This window comes from Bos indicus x Bos taurus, chromosome 21, assembly GCF_003369695.1.
Source record: "Bos indicus x Bos taurus breed Angus x Brahman F1 hybrid chromosome 21, Bos_hybrid_MaternalHap_v2.0, whole genome shotgun sequence".
Taxonomy (NCBI): domain Eukaryota; kingdom Metazoa; phylum Chordata; class Mammalia; order Artiodactyla; family Bovidae; genus Bos; species Bos indicus x Bos taurus.
Genome location: NC_040096.1, coordinates 57,266,727 through 57,293,874, shown reverse-complemented (window position 1 = coordinate 57,293,874; position 27,148 = coordinate 57,266,727). Strand labels below are relative to the sequence as shown.

General features: G+C 54.0%; 1 protein-coding gene across 1 annotated transcript in view; it reads right to left on the bottom strand.

Annotated features, from left to right (window-relative positions):
- Positions 1–27,148, bottom strand: part of RIN3 (Ras and Rab interactor 3) — a 136,400-nt gene that overhangs the window by 16,525 nt on the left and 92,727 nt on the right. The window contains exons 4-7 of the mRNA XM_027520982.1: positions 26,205–26,277; positions 19,068–19,159; positions 10,105–11,679; positions 7,321–7,629 (exon numbers count right to left, since the gene is read on the bottom strand). Coding sequence (XP_027376783.1) covers positions 7,321–7,629; positions 10,105–11,679; positions 19,068–19,159; positions 26,205–26,277 — 2,049 coding nt within the window. The remainder of the gene's footprint in view (positions 1–7,320; positions 7,630–10,104; positions 11,680–19,067; positions 19,160–26,204; positions 26,278–27,148) is intronic.

Genomic DNA, 27,148 nt, shown 5'->3' with positions numbered 1-27,148 from the left:
CTGGGAGGCCCCCTCAACAGCTGCTGCTGCTGCTAGTCGCTTCAGTCATGTCCGACTCCGTGCGAGCCCTGTCCCTGAGATTCTCCAGGCAAGAACACTGGAGTGGGTTGCCATTTCCTTCTCCAGTGCATGAAAGTGAAAAGCGAAAGTGAAGTTGCTCAGTTGTGTCCGACTCTTCACGACCCCATGGACTGCAGCCCACCAGGCTCCTCTGTCCATGGGATTTTCCAGGCAAGAGCACTGGAGTGGGGTGCCATCGCCTTCTCCGAATAAATAACATTTGCTAAATGAATGAATGAACATCATTTATCTCACTGCACAGTTGTCACCTGCTGAATGCTCCATGTCTTCCACTTGAATTGTGATCATCCTAAAAACAGGCGCTGGGTTTTCCTGTTAACATTCATATTGTCAGTAAGTGTTTGTTGAACTGTTGAATGAATGAATTTATCTGATAAAAACACAGGATGGCAGGAAGTCGAGAGCATCTAGAAAGGAGGTTTTAAACTTTTGCTGTGGAAGCCTTTGGTTAAGGGGCATTTTATACAGGACTTGGCTTCTCTGGTTGATCAGAGTCGGACAGCAGGGCTGGCCTCCTATTTCCTCTCCTCTGCAAGATGTCCCCAGCACTTCGAGAGTTCTCTGGAACCAGTTTGAAAACCATCAGTCCAGTCTGAACTCCCAGCTGCACAGACGACAGAGCTGGAGCCCCAGGCAGGGAGGTTCCCTGTAGCCTGTGGCTGACGTGAGACGAGAAGCCAGCCTCTCCCACACTGAGCTTCCCAAAGCGACCCTGTTAGGCTGTTTGCGCTTTCTGCAGGCGCTGCTTACGTCTCAGTTCTGCTTTGAGCAACACCACATCCTTGAGGAAATCGCTCTGGCCTCCTGAGTTCCTCTTTAGGGAGCTCAGCCCACAAGGCAGTCGACCACGCAGGCTGTGGGTGCAGAGACCCGAAGCCGAAAGTCCCAGCCTGGCTGGAAAGCCTATGAGGCTACTGTAATTACGTGTGGCCTCTCTGAGGTCATCTCTGGCCTGAGGGTACCCTGGAGAGGCAGGGGAACACAGCAGGTTAGCACAGGACCTGGATCCAAGTCCCAGGGTCAGTGCTCACCCGCTCACTCACTTGTGACCCTCAAGTGAGCTCAAGCTCAACCTCGCCGCGCCTCAATTTCCTTGACTATAAAATGGGGATAACAACAGCATCCGTGCCTCATGTGGGTGGTTGTGATATTTCAGTAATAAGACAGAATGTTATTGTTGTCGTTTACTCGGTCCTGTCCAACTCTTTGCAACCCCATGGACTGTAGCCCTCCAGGCTTCTCTGTCCATGGGATTTCCCAGCCAAGAATACTGGAGTGGGTTGCCATTTCCTTCTCCAGGGGATCTTCCCTACCCAAGGATTGACCCGCATCTCCTGCATTGGGAGGTGGATTCTTTACCACTGAGCCACCTGGGAAGCCCAAATAAGACAGAAAGTGACGAACATGGTACCTGCTGGGTTACTGGACTGTGAGAAATGTTAGACATGGTTATTATACAAGACAGGAGGGTAATGTGGCTTCTAATTCTCAGTGGCACTAATGGTAAAGAACCCGCCTGCCAATGCAGGAGACCATAAGGGACTCGGGTTCAATCCCTGGGTGGGGAAGATCCCCTGGAGGAGGGCATGGCAACCCACTCCAGTATTCTTGCATGGAGAATCCCATGGCCAGTGGAGTCTGACTGGCTATGGTCCATAGGGTCACAAAGAGTCAGACACGACTGAAGTGACTTAGCACGCAATCCTCAGAACATGACATCTTAGAGGTCCTGAACCCCATTTCTGTTGTGGGGCATAAGAACAAGGTTGTTCTTTGCTTCCAGGCCAGGCACATAGCTTCTCTGTCTGTCCATGTGTCTCCCTTCTGTTACCTGCATGTCAATGCCTAGGGGACTTAGAAAGCCTCCCCCAGCCTGGATCCCTGGATGACTATATGGCGTGGAGCCCACTCCCCTCTCCTCTATCCAATTGGACCTACATGTGTGAGAAATAAATTTGTATTGAGTTAGAGATTGCAGGGTTTATTTGTTACAGCAGAAAGTATTTCCTTAATTAATTATCTATTTACCTACCTGTCTATATCTATTTCAAAGAGACCAGATAGAAATCTATCACAATACTAATCATCTTTTTCTATAATAAACGATTAGTGACATTTGTCACTAGAAATCAGTTTAGGCTTTTAAACATAGATTTTTAAAAACCCACAGCCTGCCCTCCTTCTCTGTCCTCTCTACCCTCGGTAGATGTCACGGGCCTTTTGTCCCACACACCTGGGGTCTCCCTGAACCAGCTACACAGACTACTGAAGGAAGAGGAAAAAGCAGCAGGCTGGCCTTCACTGCCCTCTGGGATGCTGCCTGTTCTTTATCTATATTAGAAGAAGGTTCTTTGTATTCTTTTAGAAAGAGTCCCTATATTTGCATACACTGTATTCCTCTTTCCTTCCCCCTCCTCTTGTGGAGGAGTTCTTGGACTTGAAGCTATTTCTTCCCAACAGCAAGGTCAGTCCTGAATGTCTGGTCTTAGATGCTGAAGAGGTGGCGACCGCTTGTTTATCAAAGTAATGGAAGGGATGATTCTATAAGTTCTAACTGCTCTCACCAGGCCTCATGCAGTCTGCTCCTGGCTGCAGAAAGGAGGGCCAGGTCGGTCCAAAGCCATCTGTCTCCGTGAACTCTCCATTCTGCCTGCTGCTGCTGCTAAGTCGCTTCAGTCGTGTCTGACTCTATGCGACCCCATAGACGGCAGCCCACCAGGCTCCCCCGTCCCTGGGATTCTCCAGGCAAGAACACTGGAGTGGGTTGCCATTTCCTTCTCCAATGCGTCAAAATGAAAAGAGAAAGTGCAGTTGCTCAGTCGCATCCGACTCTTCGTGACCCATGGACTGCAGCCCACCAGGCTCCTCCGTCCGTGGGATTTTCCAGGCAAGAGTACTGGAGTGGGGTGCCATTGCCACTCTCTGCCTGACACGGACCCTAAACCAGCTTCATTGGAAGAAGTACTTGATGGGGATTTATGAGTTCTGGGATCTGTTCCCAGGATCTGCCAGGCACAGTGCTGGAGGCACAGGCTCTGGAGTGAGGAAATCCCAGCCTTGAATCCAGGCCCATATCACGGGCATTAAAAGCAACTGCCTTCTGGAAAAGAAAGCCTGGTCCATGATCCCAGGCCTCATGTCTGCAAGTTCCATTCCATCCCCCGCCGCCCCCCCCACCCCCCACCCCCGCCACCCGGTCCCAGCACGTTGCCAGCAGCCATGCCTTGCGGGTACGAGTTACTATTGCCAGCATTGTGTAATGGGAAAGACAGGTGGGTGGAGCTTCCTCCCTGGACTCGAGGGGCTGGGGCAGGGTGTGGTGTAGGGGATGTGGCGTGATGGGGAGAAGGGCTTTTTTCTGCTAAGAGCAGGTCAGTGGTGAAGGCCAGCAGCACCCGAGCTGGACATGTGCCCTCCACAGGGTCGCTGATGCTCCCAGGGCTTCCATGGGGCGCTGTGGGTCTGTGGACAACACTCTGGGTAGCAAGGTGCTGGAAGCCTCTGGGTTGAATGGGGATGGGGATGAGGGGAGTCGGGGTGGGGTAGGAGGTGGGGAGCTGGGGTGGATGTGAGCAGAAGGCCCGAGGTAGAGGGCCTGGTCCTAAGATCACGGCAGGTTCAAGTCAGAAGAGAATTTAAGAGATCTGGCTGAAAATGTCTACTCATGAGGAAACATCTGACAAACACAAAATGAGGAACTTTCATGACAAAGAAACAGTGAGGTGGGGGGTGGGGAGAGAAACCTGTATTCCTTAAAAATGTCAATGTCACAGAAGACAAAGAAAGGCTGTGAAGTTCCAGATTAAAGGAGACAGCGAAATGCGATCCCTGCCCTCCCCCTGGATCCTGAGCTGGAGGAGGAAGTGGTAAAGAAAGCCCCGTCAGATCACTGACTGCCAGGAGTACAGAAGGTGCCGTGGAGAAAAGCACTGTATTGATGTAAAATTATGAAGCAGACGAGTTTAATGTGGTTGTGTGAGGGAATACCCCTATTTTTAGAAGTATTTGGGGTAAAGGGCCAAGCTGTATGTAAACCTACCCTCATATGATTCAGGAAAATATTACATATGCACAGAGAGTAAAAATGATAAAGCAAATGATGTTTAAGATATTAGCAGTCCACAAAGGGTATGCGGATGTTTCTCTTTTAATGGACTATTCCTGCTCTTGAAGTCTGGAATTATTTCCAAATGAAAGATTTTTTTTTAAAAACTAAAAAGTTCAGCAGTAGAATCGGTTATTTCAAACAGAATCCCAGATGGAACCCTGTGTGTAAAACAGGGACAAGCAGGGCTGCCTGGGGTCAAGCCCAGCCTCATGTCCCTTTGGTGGCCCCTGGGGTGCCTCCTGGAACCCAGCTTGGAAACCACTGAGTGGGTTCAGCCTCCACGTTTTAGGGGAACCTGGTGACAAGGCAGCCATTCCTGCAACCTCTCATCCACTGGACGCTCACATACATATCTGGTCGCATCTGAGCCTCACCACAGTCCCCAGAGATGTTCCCAGCCCCTTTGTAAGTGAAAAAATGGAGGCTCTGGAAGATTAGTACCTCCCTGGAGCCTGACCAACCGGGTGATTTCCAGGTCCTCTCCCAGTGCCCTGCATGGCAACCCGAGAGGCAGGCGTATCATCTACATTTTGTACACAAGCAGAGGCCCCATGAGATTCAAGTCCAGCACCGAAGCTGGGTTCCAACGCGTGTCCTTGAATGAACCCCCCACATCCCTGCTCTTCTCTTCACCTGCATCCTCCCAGGTGAAGACGCTGAGGCCCCACGTGGGGCAGCCCCGGCCTGCTCAGGGCGCAGGGGAGACAGAAAGTCCACTGGTTCAGTGGCCAGTGCTCAGGCAGCAATGGCTACCCGAACAGAAAGCCATCTGCTCCCGGTGGAGCTGTTTCCGGTGGGGAATCTTCACACGGAGCCATGAACCCGCCCTGAATTTCTGCCTGGAGCTGGCTTCTCAATCAGCAGGGATATTCTCGTCTCCCTGCACCCCCAGCCCCACCCCCGCCAGCAAAGGCTGAGGACAAGGAAGCTCTCAGCATCCTTGTTCTGCTTGGTCTTTTCCAGGCTGAACTCTGACTGCGTCTCTCTAGCAACTGTCCTTCTTCTCCTTCACATTTAGCTTTTCCCTCCCCCATTCCCTGCCCGCTGCTAAGTTTTCAGTAAGTAAATTCACTGTCAGCAAAACTCATGGTGTTTGAAGTCACTGCCAAGACACTTGGTGTTTAAGCTAAAGGTTTCTGAGTCAACGGGGGACTCGCTGAGGATGCAGCTGCCCTTTCCAGGCCCAAAGCTGCCTCCTTGATAACATCTCAGGGTCTGTAGAGCCCTTGGCCCTGACTTTGCCCCAAGCCCCCGCACGGCAGGGAGAATGACTGCCCAAATGAGTTCAGGCGGGGGGAGGTAATTGTCCTTGTTAAGTGCCGGCCACTGGTCTGCGTGCAAACTGCAGGCTAATCTAACTCCCACAACAGCCCCATAAAGTGATTCTAGTTGGGCCCATTTAACACGGGGGAAACTGAGGCTCAGAGCTCTGACATAACCTTGTACCATACCCCAGTCTCACACACACGCTTTCTGTTGGTCTGTGGCCATACTGGCTTGCCCTTCTCCAAGACAGATGGATAACCCCACCCTTCAAACAGCCACCACTGGGCAAGCCCACTAGGCACTATGTGTGGCAGGCTGACATTTTACACATGCTATTTCTAATATTTACAAGTGACCAAGTGTGGCTTCTGAAATGTTAGGGGTCTGAGTTTCTTTGTAAAACAGCTTCCAGAGATGAGGGAACTGGGTCCTATAAAGGAGTTAAGTAAATCATTCAAGGTCACACGGGTAGTAAGTGACAGATCAGGAATTTGAACCCATCTGTATGGCTACAGAGGTAACAGTCCTTTCATTCTCCCTTTCCATGGCTGTCATGTACAGTTACACAGGTTGCTTACTGTACAAGGACATCCAGTTGAAGGGGTAATCAGGGGATGAAATGCAGCCACAATTCTGTTCACTAAGGTGTGCACCACAGTGCAGTGATGCCTGTCCTTGTCTGCCCGGAGCAACGCTGTGGTAAACTGATTAAAAGTGATCCCAGTGATTCCCTTCTTAGCATCTGGACTCCTTGCTTTGTTCCTTTGCAGCTCTTCTCAGCATGAAGGGAAGTCTAATTCCTCACCCTTTAAATCTGGGCTAGTCTTGTGACTCAGTGAGTCAGTGAAATGGTTCAGTGTGGCACTGTGCTAGTTCAAGTCCAGACGGAGAGACTTTGCACTTGGATCCCAACTACCACCGTGGGCACACGCTTGGGCTAATCTGCTGCAGAATGGTGGCCCAGTCACCCCCTTTTCAGACCAGTCAACAACCAATCAACCACCCAACCTATAAGCAGGACCATCTTAGCCCAGCCAGCCTCCAAGTGACCCCTCACACAGACCCTCAAGCCAGCCCAACCAAGCTCAGGTACACCTGACCAGATCAGGGTAAATGCCCAACTGACTTCTGTAACTGATTTCTGTGGCCCTTAAGGGCTGAACTGTGTTCTTTCAAATCCGTATGTTGCAGACCTAGGCCTCGGTGCAGGGGACCTTATTTGGACATTAGGTCTTTGCAGATATAATTAGTTAAGATGAGGTCATCCTGGAGGAGGGTGGGCCCCTAATCCAGTATGACTGACATCTTTATAAAAAGGGGAAATCTGGACAGAGACACACGCACAGATAACACACCATGCAAAGGCTGGAGTGATGCTGCCATAAGCCAAGAACTCCCAGAAGCTAGAGGAGAGGCTTGGAACACATCCTTCCCTACAGCCTTTAGAGGGAGTAGGGCCCTGCTGATACCTTGATATCAAAAATGCCAGTCGCCAGAACTGTGGGCCAACACATTTCTGTTGTTTAAGACACTAGTCTGTGGAACTCTGTCACGGCAGCCCTAGGAAACAAAGATAGTGCCTTTTCCTAATTCATACAGAGGCACAGTGTGAGCTGGATTCCTTGCCTGCTTCCAGTGTGGCTGCCAATCACGGGTCTCCTCCCAGCCCCCAGGGAGCACAGGACGTGCCCAAGAGTTCCACTACTCCCACCCTAACAGATCTCTGAATCTGGGACAGCTTCTCCCGTGCCTCTCAATGGCTCTGGAGTTCTTGAGGGGAAGGGGTCACAGCCACACACAGCATCGCTCGTCCAGGGACCCAGAGAGAACTCGCAGCCCAGGGCCCCTCCCGGCTGCCCACCTACCTGGGTTGCCGAGGGCCATGGAGTCGTAGATGAGTTTACAGGTCTTGAGCAGGATGGAGATCTTCTTCTCGGGCGAGTAGGCCTTGTGCATGCTGGCGAACTTCTGCAGGATCTTCTCCATGACGGGCACCTCTGGCACGCTGGTGGTCACGCCCAGGTCGGTGGTAGTGGTGGCCAGGATAACCAGCTGGTTATCCTTGAGCTGCTGCAGTGAGCTGTCCTTGCTGTGGATCTCGTGCAGGCATGAGTAGATGGCTTCCTTCAGGGGCTTCAGGACACACTTGTACAAGGCAGACTCCACAATGGCTTCTATAGGTGAGTGAGAGCCAGAGGGTGGGGTGAGGAAACCAGCAGCAGGGATCCCGCCCCCAGGTCTTGTTGCCCAACAGTGTGGCTTCCCCATCCCTGGTCCCTGGAAGGACACACTCACAGCCCTGGCAGGTTCGGCCCACAGTTCTGCCAGGTGAGACTGTGTAGTACATTCAACAGAAAGGCACAATGCTAAGGGCACAGGAGCCCTCTGGGACCCATACGTGGTATCCTAATACTTTTCAGAGCTTGGCACAGATTTAACTCTCATAGGGCTGCCTATTCGTATACAATCTGAGAGGGTCCTATTCACATGGGAGTTGTGCAGTCTACAACCTGTGCAACTGTACCTGGAGGGCCTGAGGGCCCAGTAAATGTTTGACATTTAAAAAGTGTCAAATGTCAAATGTAGTAAATGTTTGACATTTAAAAACTGAGTTACTCTTTTTTAAAAATTATATATATGTATATATAATTATTATTACTATTTGGCTGTACCACAAGGTTGGGATCTTTATTTTCCAACCACAAATCAAACCTGTGCCCCCCTGCAGTGGAAGCATGGAGTCTTAACCCCTGGACTGCCAAAGAAGTCCCAGTAGAGTTATTCTTAATATGTATTTTTCAATTACGAGATCCATTTGCCTCTAGTCTCAAAAATACAGTATAGCCAAAACCTGATTTCTCATCATTTGCATGGCTACCACCTGGACCTGGGCCGTCATTATCTCTTACCCGACTTATGTTAATAGTCTCTTGCCCTGGCTTCTTTTAGTCCTTTACTCAACATAGCAACAGAGAAGGCAATGGCAACCCACTCCAGTGTTCTTGCCTGGAGAATACCAGGGATGGCGGAGCCTGGTAGGCTGCCGTCTATGGGGTTGCACAGAGTTGGACACGACTGACGCGACTTAACAGCAGCAATAGCAACGGAGCAACCAGCATAATCGTGCTATGCTATGTTTGATCAAGATATTCCAGGGCTCAGAACCCTGTAATTGCCCCAATCCCTGGTGGCTCAGAGGTTACAGCATCTGCCTGCAATGCGGGAGACCCAGGTTCAATCCCTGGGTCAGGAAGATCCCCTGGAGAAGCAAATGGCAACCCACTCCAGTATTCTTGCCTGGAGAATCCCATGGACGGAGGAGCCTGGCAGGCTACAGTCCACGGGCTTGCAAAGAGTCGGACACGACTTCACTTTCTCTCTTTCTTTCATGCACAAAAGAGGCCAAAGTCTTTCCATGGCCCACAAGCCCCTCTGTGCTCTAACCCTGTGACCCTCTCACTCATTACCTTGCCTGCTCCCTGTGTTCAGGCTGCTCCAGCCACCCCGGCCCTCCTGCTATTCTGCCAACCTGCCAGGTTTGCATCTACCTCAGGGTCTTTGCACCTGCTATTCCCTTTGCCTGGAGGAATGCACATGGCTATTTGCATGGCTTATTCCTCCTCTGTTCAAACGCTATCTTATCCAAGAGGCATCCTGATCAGCTAGTAGAGTGAGAACTACTCATCTCTGATCTCACAGCATTCTGCAACATACATGTCATAATTCTTACTCAAAAGATGGATCAACTTAGGCTCTGCTGGTGCAGGTCACAGTTAGTTGGGGGCTGAGCAAGGATTTGAACCCAGGTCAACTTGATACCAAGGCAATGCTCAGCTTTGATTGACAATAGTGAAATATTCTTGGGAAGTCTTTTTGGCTCTACTCAATTTCTGGGGTAGGGTGGTGGGGGTGGTCTCGGCTATTGGCCCTGGTAGCAGAGGTCCCAAGTCCTGTCCCTGTAGAGAGACACCTAAGCTGCCTTATCTCTGGGAGTGAGGGAGGAGCCTCTGTTCTCATGACTGAGTCTCAGCAGAGGTCAGTCCCTGCTATGCATGCTTAGAGTTGGCCCATGTCTGGGCTTGGGGAGGGTTCTGGCTGTCTCGGTCCTCATCCTACAGCCAACCTCTTCTCCTTTGCTTCTCCAGCCTCGCCAACAGGAGAACGCATAGCTGCCCTTGCCTCTCTCACCCCACTGCTGTCTGTCCCTCCAAGTCCTCAGAGCCTCTGCCGCTGGAGGTGTGGTGACTCAGAGGCAGAGACCTGCGGTCAGCTTCCCCACTGCTCCTGGCTCCTGTGTGACCTTGGCCAAGAGCTTTCCCCTTCCAGGGCTTTTCCCCTCATCTGCAAAACAAGAGGTGCCCTCTCAGGTCCCTTATCTCTGAAGCCACCAGGTCTCCTGCAGAGACGGCCTCTGGCCCTCAATAGCCTCACATGTTACTGCTTCTTATGCCACTAATCGCTCCTAGCGACTCGTCTCCCTAATGAAACCAGGAGCATCCTGAAGGTGGGGGCCGGGCCAATCTATCTGGGTCCGTGGGCCGAATTCCGAAGGGAGAGGCAGAACAGTAGAGCGGTTATTCACGGAAAGGGCGGACTGTCTGGGATCATCCCTGGCCCCCGCCCGCTCCCAAGCCCTGCCCGGGACCGACCTAGCTCCTCCTCGGTGTGCAGGGCAGGGTCCACTAGCGCCTTGAGCTCGGTACTCTGCAGCAGGTAGCTCTTGAGCTGGGTCATCATGGTGCGGATTTCCTGCAGCATTTCGGTGCTGGAGGTCTGCTGGGACATCATCTCCAGGCTGTACACTTTGTAGTCCTGCACCAGGTTGCCGAAGTACGAGCCCTTGTCCTGGGCCAGCTCCACCACCTTCTTGTACAGCTTGCGGTTGTTGGACAGGAAGGCGTTGAAGACATTGCTGAAGCTCACGAAGCTCAGCCGGTGGCGCGCCTTGCCCAGGATCATGGACGGCTTCTTCTTCATGCCGGGGCTGCTGAACTGCTCCAGCTCCTCCTCCGTGCTGCTGGTCGAGTACGAGTCCTGGTCAGCGGCCGAGGCAGGCACGCCCAAGCTGTCCGAGAGGGAGGCCAGGGAGCCCTTGAACTCTGGAGCGCTCTGGGGTCGGGCCCCTGCTGGGGCATGCGGGCTCTGATTACCCCCAGCGGGGGAGGCAGGACCTTGGATCTCTCCCGGCGGGGGACCAGGCGTGGGCTTCTCGGGGGCCTCCCCTGCTGCGGAGAGCTCGGCCGTCTCCTGGGGAGTTGGGAGGACAGAGGCCAGCTGCCGGGAGACCCGTTTCTTCCTGGGAGGCGGGACTGGGGCTTGTCGGATCTTCCTCAGAGGCTCTGGCGCGCTGCCCGGGTTGCTGGCTTGGGCTGATGCTTCCTGGCCTGGCTCTGTGGTTCTCTGAGGCCTGTCCCCGGGGGTGTCTGAGGTCCGCAGGGGAGGCAGGCGGAGCGGGGATGCCCTGGAAGGACCCCCCGGGTCCCCCTCTGCGGCCGCCCCCCTGTCCGGCTTCCCTGCGCTCTGGTCTTCCAGGGAGACCTTCTCCGAGATGCGGCGTCTGGGGGGAACCGCGGGGAGGCTCTTCTTCGTGGGCACTGGCGGGGCGGGGGTTTTCAAGGGGCTGGCGGCTGCCCCTGGCTTCATCTCTTCCTCCCTGAGGGGGTCAAGGCCTGCGAGGGGGCGCGGGAGCCTCTCACAGGCTGTCATGGGTGGCTGGCTTGGAAGCCCCGGAGGGCCTGGGGCATGGGGTGCCAAGTGGGGGGCAGATGCTGGGGGTGAGGGCGGAAGAGCCTCTGGAGGCGGGGGAGCCGCCGCCGGGGGAGAACTGGGCGATGGACTGGCCGGAGGGGTAGGAGCAGCAGGAGGAGGCCGGCTGAAGCCCGGGGGGTGCAGGGGGAGTGGCGGGGGAGGGGGCGCAGGGCGGCGGGGAGCCCACCTGGAGGTGGGTGAGGTAGCGTCAGGGGTGGGGGGCGCCGGGCGCGAGGGGCAGCTTCCAGCGGGGGGCTGGTCGGCCGGCGGGGCACGGTCACAGTCCTCGATGAAGATCGGATTCACAAACCACAGGCGGCCGTTTCCTATGGACAGCTCGATTTCACACGAGCAGTTTTCGGGATGGGCGGTGGACTTGAGGCTGGAGGCGGGGGGCGCTCCGGGGGCTGGGTCTCTTGGGGCTTCCGCTGGACTCCCACCTCCTCGCCGGGGGTTCAGTGAGGAGTCCCAGAAGCCTGTCGGAGAGGAGAGAGGGAGAGGCGGTCAGTCCCCGAAGCCGGGCCCCTGCGTGGACCGGACCCGGTGGTGCTTGCGGGCAGCGTGGGGGCAGGGCCGAGGGAGGGCCCGGCGGCGAGGTGTTTGCTTCACCCGCTTGAAGGTTGTTTTCCCCTCCTGGACTGTTTTAAACCTCTCCCACCACTTCCTGCCTCGGGAGGGGAAGCCCCACGCCGTCCTCCCCTGCGGTGCCAGTGCCGGGGTGGGGCCAGGACGGTGCTGGCGACAGGCTCAGCACCTCGGTCCTGTCCCCTGGCATGTGAGAGCTGCCCGAGGGGCACCCATGACCTGGGGCGCAGGGACGTGTGGACATGGAGTCGACGAAGCCCAGAGCTCCCGTTGCTGACCAGTCGGGGGCTCTAAGGCAAGTCTCCAGACCTTCCTAGGCCTCGATCTAGAATGGGGTCCCAACAGAGAAGGGACTTTGGGCCTGTTTTTGGCCACTGCAGTTGTCACAGCAGGAATAATGAATTATGGATGGTGGCCAGTGAGCTCAGACCTGACCATCCAAGGTGGGGAACGCCTGCCCACTGCAAAATGATGCCACCTCTGGTCAATCTAGCTGCTAAAGCAGGAAAATGCCCTCTTGCCCTCAGCTTGGAGAGCTTGAGCTCCTGCACTGCTGAGCCCCCAGCACACGCCTTTCTCTTGACTCAGCCCATGGCTGAGGCCAGCAGAGCAGGCCTTTCCCTCTCCAGGTACTGATGGTCAGAGCCAGGCTTGTTCTGGGTAAGGGGCATGGGATGTTCAAGTCGGGGGTTGATGAGATCACAGGAGGTCCCGACCTTTCGGTACCAAGCCCTCTGGAGAACCTGATGAAAGCCTGGGATGCTCCAAGAAGGGCCCCAGGGGCACGTTTTGAGAACAAGGTCAGAGGGCTGGCAGGTCACTGCGAACTCATTCAAGCAGTCCCTTCTGCTGAAGAGGAGTAGGGAACCCAGGTCTTGTCCAAGCTATTAATTTTAGAGATCGATAGTGCCAATTCCTTGTTAATGAGGCCAGGCCTCCAGTCTCTCACCCAAGGCTCTTTACCTCCGGGAAGGAGTCATCAGTAAGAAAATTACCAAAAATAGCATCAAAGACAATACCAGGAACAAACATGTGCTGGATCCTGGGTGTGTGGGCTGCTTGCTCTACTGTCTCAGGGTCTCTGACCACAGGCCTCGGGTGTAAGTCCTCAGGTTGTCCCCATGTGACAAATGAAGACAAGAGACCCAGAGAGACGAAAGGTCACCAGGTCGGGGAATGAAGGCGCTGGGGTTTGAACTAGGTCGCACTAGTTCTGAAGGCCGGGTGCTGGGCTGATGTGTTACATGCGTGGCCGCCCTTCATAGAACTTGTGACACTTCCCATCCCTATTGCTCTCCTGGCCTGAGTGAGGGGCAAGGTGGCGTATACCCCAGAGCCAGGGTCGGGGTAAGAACACAACAGATTCTCAACACTGGAAGAAAGGAGACATTGCAAGACGGCCGAGGAGTAGGGAACCCAGGGAACCGAGGGCAGCTGTGTGTGTGTGTGTGTGTGTGTGTGTGTTCATCCCAAGGGATAGGCACTCTCAGGGGTGTAGGTGTTCACCAGCTTGCTGGCCAAGGAGGTCAGAAACCCGATCAAGGTGAGTGATATGTAATTCAAGGACAGCAGGGCTGCTGAGAAGCTGAGAGAGCGCCGTGTGCATCCCTCTGGGGTGGGGCCATCGCAGAGGAGCAGAGCAGGGCTCATGGTGCAGCCCCTCAGTGGGCAGAGACTCCATGTTTAGAAGTGCTTCGGCCAGATGTCTACACTGTATCAAAGATGACAAACTTTCATGTGACTTTCCAATGTGCGCCCCTGCCAGTCACTCCCTGAGGACACAGGGGGCCCGGCATGGGAGGGTGTGTCTTCAAGCTCTCCCATCATCTACAGGGGTGGGGGGGAGGGCTGTTTCTCATGGCCGCCTGTGCCTTGTGCTTTGCTTTCTTGGGCAGCTACTGACCCCTCCGTGACCTGTCCATTCTCCTGGGTACTTTGCACAGTCTTCTTGGAAGGCTTCCTAGCAAGGAGCAAGCAGGCAGCCAGTCTGATGAAGGGACTGGGCAGCAGCCCCATAGGTGAGCTGAGGCTCCCAAGGCTCATCTCCAAGTTCCTGAAAGACCCTTCGGGAGAAGGTACAAGTCACAGGGCAGGCCATCAACAGAACTGCCCACCTGTGCCTGGACATGCCCATTACTGCTCACCCAGATCATGGCCATAGCCTGCCTCCGTGTCCCCACTCTGCCTCCAATTCTACTCCTCGTGGCTCTATACTGGGCATATCGTAGACCCTTGATTGCTATTTGTTCAGAATCACTTTCGAGCCTTTAGCCTGGCATTCATCCCCTGTGGGATCCAACCCTCTACACCTTCACCTACTGAATCTCCACCCCAGTCTCTCTGCTGCTCACTCCTTCCTGAACACGCCATGGGCAGTTCCACCTTTGGGTCTTGGCTAATGTTCCCTCTGCTTCGAATGTTTTTCCTACCCTCTCCACCTGGCAAACTCCTTCCTACTCAACCTTCAAGACCCAAGTCAAATGTCACCAGTTTGGTGGAGCTTTCCTGACACTTTCAGGCCACACCTACACTCCCCTGGCTCCCCTGCCCTGGTGCACACTGATGAGACAGACCAACCCTAGGACTGTCCTCTGGTTTCAGCCTGGGCCTGGGAGGGTGTCTAAAGACAAGGAGTAAAGAAGTGAGAAAATGAGAGGTGAAAGGCAAAAAGGAGAGCAAAGAGCTCTGTAAGTAATGGACCACCAGCCAGACCACCCACCTCAGGACAGCAGTGGCGGGGGGCAGGGGTGGCATGGGGGTGGGCGGCAGGTGGGCGGCAGGGCGGGCATCACAAAGGAAAAAAGAACACACTTTCCACCACTCAGATCTGCATTTCTACACAAGTGGAAGAGACGTGGGGTTCAGGGAAATATGTCCAGGGGCTGGGTGACTGGGAACTGCTCCCCTGCCCCTAAGATAGGCCTGGTGGTTACACCCCGCAGGGCAGAGGCCTCAAAGCCAAGGCCGCTCTGAGAGGTGGGAGAGCTGGGATCCAAGGAGCTACACCCTGGGGTCTGGGGGCCTATTAGGGAACTCAAGTCTTCATGCTTTTTTTTTTTTGAAAAAAGGAAGTAGGTAACTTTCTCTGCAGAATGCCAAGGCCAGGGGAGAAGCGGAAGGCTGTCGTGCAATCATAGTGGTTGGTTGCGGCCGTGGGCGTCTGCGCCTAGTGGCACCGGGCCAACCTCGGCTCAGGGGCCGCAGTTCCCCTAAGGGCCCGAGCCCTCTCCTCCTGTGTGCCGCCCCCAGACTGTGGCCGACGTCCTGCTGGCCCTGTGGCCTCCTGAGTCTCAACTGGAGATGCCTCCTGCCAGGCGTCCACACCTATAGTCCTCAGAGGGCCTTGGCCAGGCCAGGTGCTGGGCTCTAGACCCTGAGGACAAGTGTGACAAAGGTTTCACACTTGAGAAACCCCAGGCTACTGGCAGAATGAAGAGGGCATGAATAAAGGCAGCCAAGTGTTCCAGATGCCATGGAAACTGCTAGAAAGTCTGAGATCAGTGGGAGAATGTTTCTGTGATATCCCAAAGGTGGGCTGTTAAGACAATCATTCAAACTGGACTTTCCAATGAATTTTTGACAACTAGGAAAGTTCTCATTGTATAACATAAAGGCAAAAGCAAGTTACAGGCCAACTTGGAAGAGTTATAGCACATATTCTCTTTTTAAACATATTTTAGAAATATAAAACATATACTCACTGCGAACATGTCTGAGAACCTCTGCAAGTCTAACTTGCTTTCTCTAGATTCCTTTTGTACTGAGAAGAATTAACTGCACGCAGTTTAGTGAACTGCTCCCTGTGTTAATTCTGTGGTCCCAAGCTTCTACCTACAGAACCCTTTTGAATGCTGGCTTTTCCAAGGCCAGGCTCAGACTTTCCTATATCAGCTCAGGAGCAAACATTTTGGGCAATCACATGGTACTGAGCTTGTGAGTCAATAACCCTATTTCAGCACCATCATCTCTGTCTGAACAGCAGGCTTGTGCAATGATCTGGATATTTATGACACTCGATTCATTTTGTAAAAAGTGAGTAGAGTGCCAGAAAAAGAAACATTGCTGATACTAGTTACAGAAAGCACAAATGCCTCATAAACGTATTCCAACGACAAGGTCATCAGATCGGTACGTGGGGGCAGATGTCAGAGCCCCACGGATGGAGGAGTTGGGAGCGGGAACCAGGGGTTAAGGAGGCTGAGCTGTGTGCGGAGAAGAGCATCCGCTGCCTGCAAAGCTGGGCGGACCCTCTGCTCCTATCACGGAGATTCCCTGGCCTCCTTTTACTAAATCCTCTTTTATCTTAAGCTATTTTGAGTTGGTTTCACTTCTTTGCCACAGAGTGCCTTGCTTAGAATGTGTGATGCGCTGGGCACCGTGCCTGGGGCGTCCGGCCCTTATCTTTGCTTATTCGTCACCGCTGCTGCAGCTGAAGGCCGGGGCGGTCTGCACATCTCAGAGCCAAGGCTTCTGGTCTCTGATGGGACGTGCCCTTTCAGCTCTGGGTCTCTATCCTTTCTGGGGATGAACAGAAAAATTAGCCCTTCCTCGGCTCCAGGAAAAACTTATCCTGGTGAGCCTCACTTCTGTGCTTCAGCCCTTGGGGACACCAGGCCTGATCAGAACCCTCTGGTTCCTAAGCTGCAATGTCCTCAGGTTTCATTTAAATCCACTTCTCAAGGAAGCGGACGCTGACACACGACCTGAACTGCCAGCTGCTTCTCAGAGGCCCCTCCCCGCTCACGTCCTCAACCTGCCCAAGAGGTCAAGCTTGCCCGGATAGAAGGGCTTGTCGATTCCAGAAAGGAATATGGTTCTCCCTACAGGAGCAGCTTGTCTTCCACATCCATCCCCAGGTGAGAGAAACCTGGGGGTCCCTGGGGCACTGGATCCCAGGGGCACCTGCCTCAACCCACCTGCAGTGAGGCTGCAAACCAACCCTCCTTTCGGTGGTAAGCCTCCCAGATGGAGGGCATGCATCTCACTTGCCCTTGAACTTGACCTCAAAGTCAGCCAGCAACTGCTCATTGCACAAACAACTGAGACGCTCACGAGGTACAGCCAAGGGGCAGCGGAGAGCTGTGCTGGGAGTCAGAAAGCTCTCGGTGTACTTCCCAGCCGTGCTCCTCGCTGCCTGGAGCATCTTGGACAAGTTTCCTGGCCGTGCTAAGACTTGATTTTCTATCTTTAAAATGGGACTGCAAGGATTACCCAAGACAGCGCCAAGAGAGTGCAGGGCAAGTGTCACCTCTGCCGTTTTAGCCCTCGGGAGGGGTGTCGTTTGGACTGTATGAGTTACCAGACGCTCACCCATCCCATGGACTTCCCAGGTGGCTCAGCAGTAAAGCATCCACCTGCCAACGCAGGAGATGTGGGTTCGAGCCCTGGGCTGGGAAGATACCCTGGAGAAGAAAACAGCAACCCACTCCAGTATTCTTACCTGGGAAATCCCATGGACAGAGGCGCCTGGAGGGCTACAGGCCATGGAGTTGCAAATAGACACGACTGAGCATACACACACACACACACCTATCCCACACCCAAGCTTCTGGAAGAGTAAGAGCCCAGCAAGTATAAAGTCTGAGGCCCAAGCTTAGTGTTTATTCCCAACATCAACTGCAAACTGGCCCCAAAGTTTATGAACTGGGTCAACCAGACCTAGGAGAACCCGGATAGAGTGACGGGGCACCACGAGCTGGCGGGTGGAGGCTGGAGCCTAACCACCCAGCCCTCCGTGGATCCCATGACCCTAGACACGTCACTCAACTCCTCGTGTCTGTTTTCTCTGTCATAAAGTGGGCATCACGATATTACAACCTGCTGTACTGGGCTGTCTGGAGATCTAATGAGTCAACGCAGGTGAAGAGGTCAGAGCACGGTTATTGCTCATTAAACCCGAGGGCCTGCACTCCTCCTACTTCCTGGCCTTTGACCATGAGCCGCCTTGCGGCAGCTCTTTCTCTGTTGTCCAGCGGCCCCCCGGGGGGTGGACAGTGATGGGCCTGAGAACCAAGGGGCATCTCCTCGGATCCCAGGTCTGCCTCTAGTTTCATCTATGCCTTGGTCCTGCCCGCTCCACCAACCTTTCTTCCATTTGACCAGCACTGCTGAAAATGTACCAGTGGGCTCAGCCATATGTAGTGCAGGTTCCTGGGTATGGTTTGGCCTTTTAAAATTTTTTTAATTAATTTATTTTGGGCTGTGCTGGGTCTTTGTTGCTATGTGTGGGTTTTCTCTAGTTTCGGTGTGCGGGCTTCTCACTGCAGGGGCTTCTCTTGTGGAGCATGGGCTCAGTAGCTGTGGTTTCATGGGCTTAGTTCCCTCCCACCGCGTGGAATCTTCCCAGACCAGGGATTGAACCTGCACCTCCTGCATTGGCAGGTGGCTTCTCAACCACTGGAACAGCAGGGAAGTCTGAGTTTTCTTTTTTTTTAAAGTTGACATTTAGTTGATTTACAATATATTAGTTTTAGGTGCACAATATCATGATTCAAAATTTTTATAGACAATGATACTCCATTAAAGTTATTATAAAATATTGACTATATTCCCTGAGCGGCTTAGTCTTGATAAGGACTCATTAACTGCTTTGTTCATAATGTGACCTGGCCTCTGCCTAAGATGGGGGCCTGCAGGGGTGGCCGGCCTGGCTTCCTGGCGGCTCCAGCTTTGGGAAGCATGGGCTTCCAGAAAAGGGCCAGCATGGTGAGGCCATGTCAGAGGTCAGTGCTGACTCAGTGAAGCCCATTGCATGGAAAGGGCCCAGGAAGTGTGAGCTCTTCTTACTATTACGTAGAAGGGCTGGGATCAGAAACACTCTTGTCTTTTACTCCCCCCTACCCCAAATCCCTCAAAAGGTCAGAAGGGTAAGTGGCAGGGTGGGTGTGCTAAGTCACGTGGTTGGGTAGGGAGCAGGCCAAGGGGGCGGGGGGCACCTTCAGTTAATGATCACGGTCACGCTGAGATGGACCCTGGTGTTTGGTTTGGCTTCTCTCAGGTCACATTCTGACGCCAGGTCAGCCTGTGTGGGCCCTAACCAGCCCCCGCTCCCTCAGACCCAGCAAGGCTGTGCATGAGACCCCCTGACAGCTGTTAAAGCAGCCACTCTGAAAAGTGGGAGTGTCTCCCTGCTGGGGGGCTCGGCACCTGGGGCAGGGGAGCAGGTGGTCCCTTGGGAGCTGGGACTCAGGATCCAGCTTGGGCTCAGCCTGAAAGGCCCCTCGGGATCCCCGGTCCTACTACAGCCTGGTCTCCTGCTCTGACCCCGGAGGGGACTTACCCAGGCCCAGATTGGAGATGATCTCGAGGTCTGTGGAGCTGCGGGCTTCGAGGATGGCCCGGGGCAGTCTCAGCGTGAAGGGCAATAAATCTCTGCGGAGACACGAGGGGTCGGAGGTCAAGTCTGGGGCGGGTTCCGTGTGTCCAGTCTCAGCCCCGCCACCTCCCAATCCACAGCCCATGGAGGAAGAATCCGGCAACCCCACTGGCTGCTGCAATCGCCACAGACTGGAAACTTCCCTGGAGCCAAAGGATGGAGTCCTAAGGCTGAGGGAGCAACCGGTCGGGTCCCAGTCCTGTGTCTCCACTGGACCCAGAGATGCTGAGACCTTCCTTGGTCATGGTGAGGGATGGTGCGTGGAGGGGAAGCCCACGCAGCTTCCTCTACAGGAGCTATTCTGGGGAAGGTAAGGGACCCACCCCCTCCGGCCCTCCGAGCCTTGCCATTCCACACTAAGGTGTGCAGCAGGCGCACAGACAGACCCTACCTCCTGCTTCCCCCCGAAACCGTGAGCGCACAGCTTCCGTCGAGCACACAGGCGCCCCCAACAACACAGTCCGCCAGCTCTATCTGCTGCCTTTGGTCTGAATGGCAGTTCATCCCGGGATCGCTTCAGAGACCCCCCAGAAGAGGCCTATACACCCTGCCCCCCTTTATTGTACAGATGGGGAAAAAGATCAGAGAGGGCCTTTATGATCCCCTCTGGGATGTTATCTAAAACGATCCTACAATTTTCTGGACAACAAAGGGATGTCCTACAAGTTAATTCTGACGCTAACTGCCTGGAACTAGCACTAACTAACTACTCCTTAATATAGGCTAAGGACTCAGCCCCACCATTTCGGACGCCAGTCCCAGGTCACCTGTACTTCTGAGCAACAGGCTGTAAGTCAGGGGTTCTCATGACCCTTTCCTCAGGCTTGACAGTTTGCTGGGAACAGCTCATGGGACTCAGGGCAACACTTGCATTTCCTGGCTCATTGTAAGGATGCAGCCCAGGAAAAGCTGGATGGAAGAAGCACACAGGCAAGGTCGGGGCAAGGAGCTCCCCTCCACGCCTCTCTGGACACGGCACTTCCCGGCGCCTCAAAGTGTCCATCAGCTGGGAGGTGGGCGGGTGGGGCTGGAAGTTCCCCGCCTTGGTCACTGGTCTTCCTGGTGACCAGCCCCATCCTGAGGCTGTCTAGGGGCCTCTCCTGTTTATGGGTTTGCATAACGCAGGTGTGACAGAAACTGGCGCATTATGAATAACAAGAGACACCCCTGTCAACTCAGGAAATTCCAAGAATTTAAGAGTTCTGTGTCCAGAACCTAAACTAAGGCCAAATACATTTTCTTCTACTATTACCTCCTAGTGGGTTGTGGGCCATGGATTAAAAGTACCAGGCACCATGTATATTAATACCTTATTAGCTCACACAGGCTAGCTTTCTCTTTCCCATAGGGTTTGGCACTCACCCCCACCCTGTCCAGGTCCTATAAATTTTGGGGCGACTTGGGGAGCGCTTCCAGAATGGAAGGCTATGAGACCATGTCTGCATCCCCTCCATGCCTCGTGGCTCCATCTCCTCACACGTCCCGGGTGACTTCTGTGGTTTTGAAAGTCAACCACTTTCAAAAGGAAAGTAGAGGGGAAAGCATGAATTCCTTTCCATTAAAAGAATCTCTTTAAGTGAGAGGGAGAAAGAAAAAACCAGCATGAATTCTGGAATCGAGGACACTGGTAAACCCCAGCTCTGCCATTCCTGGTGGGTGTCATTCCATCTCCTGGTTGGACAGGGGACATGATGCTCGCTTATGGGGTTACTATAGAAACCATGCAGCACAGCAGGGGAGCACCTAGCGGGAACTTGTTTCTTCCCCTCCTGCTGGGAGCTCCAGTCAAGGGTGCTTCGGGGCCTCTGAACTGTGTGGTCAGGCTCCTTTCCTCTGTCCCCCTGTCCCCCTAACCAGGACTCAGAAGGCAAGACCGTGGCTCCTGGTCCAGGCGGCTGTGAAGGCAGCTCCAGACACAGTGATAACAGCTTCCTTCAGAGAAGAGGCCCAGCCCACCTCCCCCAGCTGCCCAGTGGAGGATGACAGCCTCGTCACAACACTGGGTGCCTGGCCACCTCCTAGAGAGGGCAGGAGGACCAAGGGGCTCCCTACTTCTTCATTTTGGTTAATGGCACCCATTTCACAAGGCTACTGACTCCTGACCCCAGGCTGTACTGAGGATCAGAGCTTGCCATCCTTGAAAAGGGGCTTGGCAGAGCATCTGGTATGTAGAATGTGCTTCAGGAACCATCACGCCTGCTTATGCGCCTGTGCCCACGATAAGAGCCCCGACGGTTCCCCAGGCTCCTCCTGCCTCCCCACTCCTCCCTGCAGTGACCGCCCCTACCCCGCCTGGTTCCCCATCCCCTGCCTGGGGTCTGGGTGGCTGCAGAGCCCAGCTGGTATCCACATTCCCCTTGTTTCAGCCTCCCAGCCTCTGCAGCCATGTGGTTCTGCTCAAATGCAATCCATCTGTGAGCTGCAGCAACTCCCAGCACCAGGGAAGGAAGCCCTGCATGCAGCTCCTGGGCTCGGCGTTTCAGGCCTTCCAGGCACCTTATCCCCCACCCACATGTCCAGCTCTTCCCAGGAAGCCATTGCCAAGCAACCTGCAGCAGGCCCGCTGCCAGGCCTTCGCCCACGCTGTGTCCTCTACCCGAATTCTCTTCCTGCCCTTCTTTGCCTGGCCATCAGTGTCACCCCTCTCACCAAGAGGGCCTAGACTCCCCGCACATGGAAGGGGAGAAGCTGCTGCTGGAGAGAAAGCAGACCCGCGTCCTCTGGACCACGGGCCTGGCCCTGTATGCCGGGCAGAGGCAGCTGGGCTCGGCAGTCAGACAACCTGGGGTTCAGACCTGGCTCAGAACTGAGCTGGGTGAACCGAGGCTGGCCAACTCCAGCTGCAGCATCTTCATTTATAACAGCAAGAAGAACATGCTTGATGCCTCCTGGAGGATTCATTCCAGACCAGGGGCTCTGCTAAGCTCCTTGCAAAGGTCTGATCCTCGGCACAGCATGGGACAAGGGTCACAAGCCTCATGAAGTGGGTCTGTAGTGATAACACCCCCTGCCCCACCCTGCAGCACCGTTCAGGTTAGAGAGAGCTCTGTGGGCAGCACCCAGTGTAAGCCCGACTCAACAGACGCCTGGTCCACAGAGCTGACTGGAGCAGTCACTGCTGCCGCCCCGTCCAGACACTTCAGTGTTTTTTACCAGCTCCGCACCCATCGTCCAGCCTCTGCGGAGTTTGCTCCTGAGGGCCAGCACCCATGACCCCCAGAGGCTTGTCCTGGCATACTGGAGCCTCAGCGCCTGCTCCAGTGGCCCTACAGAGCACCACACGTGCCTGGGCGTGCTGGCTTGGGGGCACAGAAGTCCAGCCCCATGGCTTATGGTGGACCCCAAGGTCTGCTTTGTGCTCCGGAGCTGCTGGAGAGAGGGATCCACTGAGGCCAGGCACCCTGGCACTGGACCCTGGCGGGACTTCTCTCCTGTCCCCGTCCTGCACCCCACTGCCCTGCTGCTTCCTCCTTCGGGGAGGCCCTTGAATGCCCCCTGCCCATGGTTCTCCTCTCCAAGTTTGCCCCCGGGGGCCCTCAGCTAACTGTTAGTATCCTTTTCTTAGGAGCGGTTCCCAAACTTTGGTTTGCAGACAGGCTTATTATAAATGCAGATTGTGTGTGTGTGTTATAAATGTAGATTGTGTGTGTTATAAATACAGATTGTGTGTGTGTTATAAATGTGGATTGTGTGTATGTTATAAATGCAGATTATGCATGTGTGTTATAAATGTGGATTGTGTGTGTGTTATAAATACAGATTGTGTGTGTGTGTGTTATAAATGTGGATTGTGTGTGTGTTATAAATGCAGATTCCTGTGCCCCACTCCCAGCCTGCTAGTCAGAATCCCCAGGGTGGGCCCTGGAAGTGTTAACCAGCTCCCTGGGTGACTATGGGACTCAGACTCTCTAGAACTCTCACACCATCTACCATCCAGCCAGGAGCATGAGAGTTCCAGTGAGGTTTGGGGCAGACACCGTGAAGCCAAATCTATGCCCTCCCACCCCAAGGACGGGCTGTGGTGGACCACAGCACGTGCTCCTAAGTGAGCACTGGAGAAGGACCGGCCTTCATGAGCCCATGTGACCGAACCAGGGCTGGTCCTCACTCTTGCAGGGACTGTGCTCAGTGGACAGGTGCTGAGGCCACAGGGGCCCCGAGGGCCCATCAGGGAGCAGGCTCTGTCTCAAGCCAGGACTGGCCTGTATCACCTGGGTGTTTCAGTTCAGTTCAGTCGCTCAGTTGTGTCCGGCTCTTTGTGACCCCATGAATTGCAGCACGCCAGGCTTCCCTGTCCATCACCAACTCCCGGAGTTCACCCAAACTCATGTCCATCGAGTCGTTGATGCCATCCAGCCATCTCATCCTCTGTCGTCCCCTTCTCCTCCTGACCCCAATCCCTCCCAGCATCAGAGTCTTTTCCAATGAGTCAACTCTTCACATGAGGTGGCCAAAGTACTGGAGTTTCAGCTTCAGCATCATTCCTTCCAAAGAATATCCAGGACTGATCTCCTTTAGAATGGACTGGTTGGATCTCCTTGCAGTCCAAAGGACTCTCAAGAGTCTTTTCCAACACCACAGTTCAAAAGCATCAATTCTTTGGTGCTCAGCTTTCTTCACAGTCCAACTCTCACATCCATACATGACTACTGGAAAAAACATAGCCTTGACTAGACGGACCTTTGTTGGCAAAGTAATGTCTCTGCTTTTGAATATGCTATCTAGGTTGGTCATAACTTTCCTTCCAAGGAGTAAGCGTTTTTTAATTTCATGGCTGCAATCACCATCTGCAGTAATTTTAGAGCCCAAAAATATAAAGTCTGACACTGTTTGCACTGTTTCCCCATCTATTTGCCATGAAGTGATGGGACCAGATGCCATGATCTTAGTTTTCTGAACGTTGACCTTTAAGCCAACTTTTTCACTCTCCTCTTTCACTTTCATCAAGAGGCTTTTTAGTTCCTCTTCATTTTCTCCATAAGGGTGGTGTCATCTGCATATGTGAAGTTATTGATATTTCTCCCTGCAATTTTGATTCCAGCTTGTGCTTTAGCAGATCTCAGAACGCCCCTCTGTGCAAGGCCCTGCCGGGAACACAAAGGCACCTAAAATCTGCATCTCTGGCTCGCCTCCCGTGACCTCTGGGCACTTGGTTCTGAAGATGGCTGCTTGTTCAGACCTCACAGAGGAACACAGCTCTAGCACTCTGGGGTTCTGTCTTGGATCCCCTTGACACGTGAGGTGACTGGGGCCGGGAAAAGTCGGGGGATTTGCCCAAGGTCACACAGCCAGGAATGGGCTCTCCACTCTTGTCGACGGCCCTTCCTTGGCAACTTTCACTCCCGAGAGGTGGCCTTGGAGCTGATGCCCCTTCCCCTCAAACACAGGAGTTCCAGCCTCTGAGCCTTGTGACCTTCCAGTGGGTTGCCTGAGTGTCTGAGGGCAGGTGAAAAGCATCTGCTTTTCTGGAACGTGGAGAAACAGCAGCCAGAGGAGGAGCGGGTGGGAGGTGACAGTGGTGTCTGGTGACCACGGCTCTGGATCTCGCTTCATACAGATGACGTCACCACCCGAGCACACCTTCCTGTGGCCCAACCCATGGAATCAGAACCAGAGCACCTCCTGGGTGTCAGTACTATGCTGTCCCTTTATCTCATTTCTTTCTCCAGCATCTACAGCATGGGTGGTGTTCTCATTTTACAGGAGAGAGTTGAGACAGAAAGATTAGCTCAAATTCTGAGCTCTGCAATTACGTCACCATTCATTCATTTATTCACTCACTGGAAGCATCTATCTTGGGCCAAACTCTAGGCTGTCATCTCCACTAAGGTAGAACTTCTCAGAACAGGAAAGGGCCTGACTCTGAGAACCTGACCTGTCATAACGTACAAAGGGCCAGGGAGCCCTGATGCTCGGCTTTGTGGGCCTAGAAGGACATGCTAGATCATCAGAATCACTGGAGAATGTACACAGGGGGACGGCTGTAGCAAAGACCACGGGCCTTGGCACTCCGCTTTGAATCTCCACCCTGCTATTTACCAGGTTCATGACCCTGAGCAACTTACTTCTCTAGTCTCAGCTTCCTCATCTGTAAAATGGAACTAACAAGAGCACCCCAGTGGTTAAGACTCCACACTTCCATGGCAGGGGGCACAGGTTGGATCCCTGGTTGGGGATCTAAGATCCCATGTCCCGCATAGAGCAGTCAAAAAAACCCGGGGAGGTGGTGGACTAACAAGAGCACTTAACGGGGTGGAACTGTTGGCAAGATTTAAGAAAATAACGGATATAAAACCCTAGCACCTCATTGAGTACCTGGAGAGCCCCCTACAGGCAGGAGCGGTTAGCATCTTATTATCAGCATCTCAATTCTGCCCACCGGGCCCAGGAGGGTCCTGGTAGGTGGGAGGGCTGTCCTGGGTTGAGTGAAGGCAGCATGAATGGTCTCTTTGAAGCAGGGAGAGGTGAGCCTGGGGGCCCCGGGCCCCAAGACATCCTGCCCAGCCCTGGTCAAATCCCTGTAGCGTAAGCCATTGGCTTCTTGGCACCAAAATGTATTTTTAAATTCCTGTTGACCTGCAACCAGTTCTGAATGAACAGAGCAGTTCTGAGGGTGGTTACAGACACACACTCCACCCAGCAGCTGCTTCAAAAATCACACGCTTTCTCCCATGAAGAGTATCAGCCCTTCCTGTTGCCCCTACAGGAAGTTCCTTCTAGAACTCCTCCAACAGGGCGGGTCAGGTCAGCACAGGACCCACCCCAAGCTGTTGTGAAAGCTGGAAGACAAGATGGTGATGGGCAGTGAGCCAAGGGGGCAGGTGGAGGTGAGGGGGGACCTTTAAAGAAAGAAAGCAGGAGAGCCGGCACTGCCCCCGCCTTCCATGGGTACGAGGGCGAAGCCAAGGGACTGCCCCCTCTCTGCATCCTGTGGGCTGCACCCTTCCCTTGGGGGCTCCCCTGTGACACCCCTGCCCCCACCCAAGATGCATGCACATCTGTTGCCATGAGATGCCCTCCTGTGGGGCGAGGAATACTCACCTACTGACACAGTAGAATGCGATCAGTCTGAAGATGTCCTCAAACACAAGAACCGAGCCTTCCAGGTACAGTACTGAGGAGAGAGGACAGAGGCTTGGATGAGTGTCCCTGTCAGAGGAGAGGGGGTGTCCCTAGGGAGGGTGGGTCTGCCCTGTGCTCACTTGTGGGTCACGGCACCTGCTGCAGGGCCCAGCCTGCTGCAGTCACAAATACATCAGCAGCCCATTGGGCCGTAGGGAGGAGAGACGTGAACTTCTGTGGTGCTAATCCTGAGATTTTAGTGAAAGTCGCTCAGTTGTGTCCGACTCTTTGCAACCCCATGGACTGTAGTCCATGGAGTTCTCAAGGCCAGAATACTAGAATGGGTAGCCTTTCCCTTCTCCAGGGGATCTTCCCAACCCAGGGATCAGACCCAGGTCTCCCACATTGCAGGCGGATTCCTTACCACCTGAGCCACCAGGGAAGCCCAAGATTTCAGGGGCCTCTTTATTACAGCAACTGGTGTTAACTAGTAACACATGCACCATTTTGAGTGAAATAACACTGAAGATTCTAGATTGCAAAAGCAGAACTTGAAAACGTCCCGAATTAAACATTCAGGGTCATCTCCACTTGACAATTCTGAGGACTGTGGGGGCCAGCAGAGGATGGTTTGTCCCTGTTCTGCTTTAGCTTCCAGGAGATTCCTTGGTCCAGTGCGGCCACTGGCCTTTAGCCCAAGAATCCCTGGGCCTGTCAGAACCTCACTTGATTTGGCTGCACAAGTAACCCAAGAGGGAGGGTGACACCCATATTTTCCAGCTCTGACAAGGAAGAGGGATTAAGGGAGAGAGAGCCCATCCTGGGTGGATGTGGCTCCATGGAGTGGCAGGGTGCCAGGATGTGGCAGTCAGGGCCCGAAGCCGGGGTGAACTGCCCAGAGGAGAGCATGGTACCACACCATG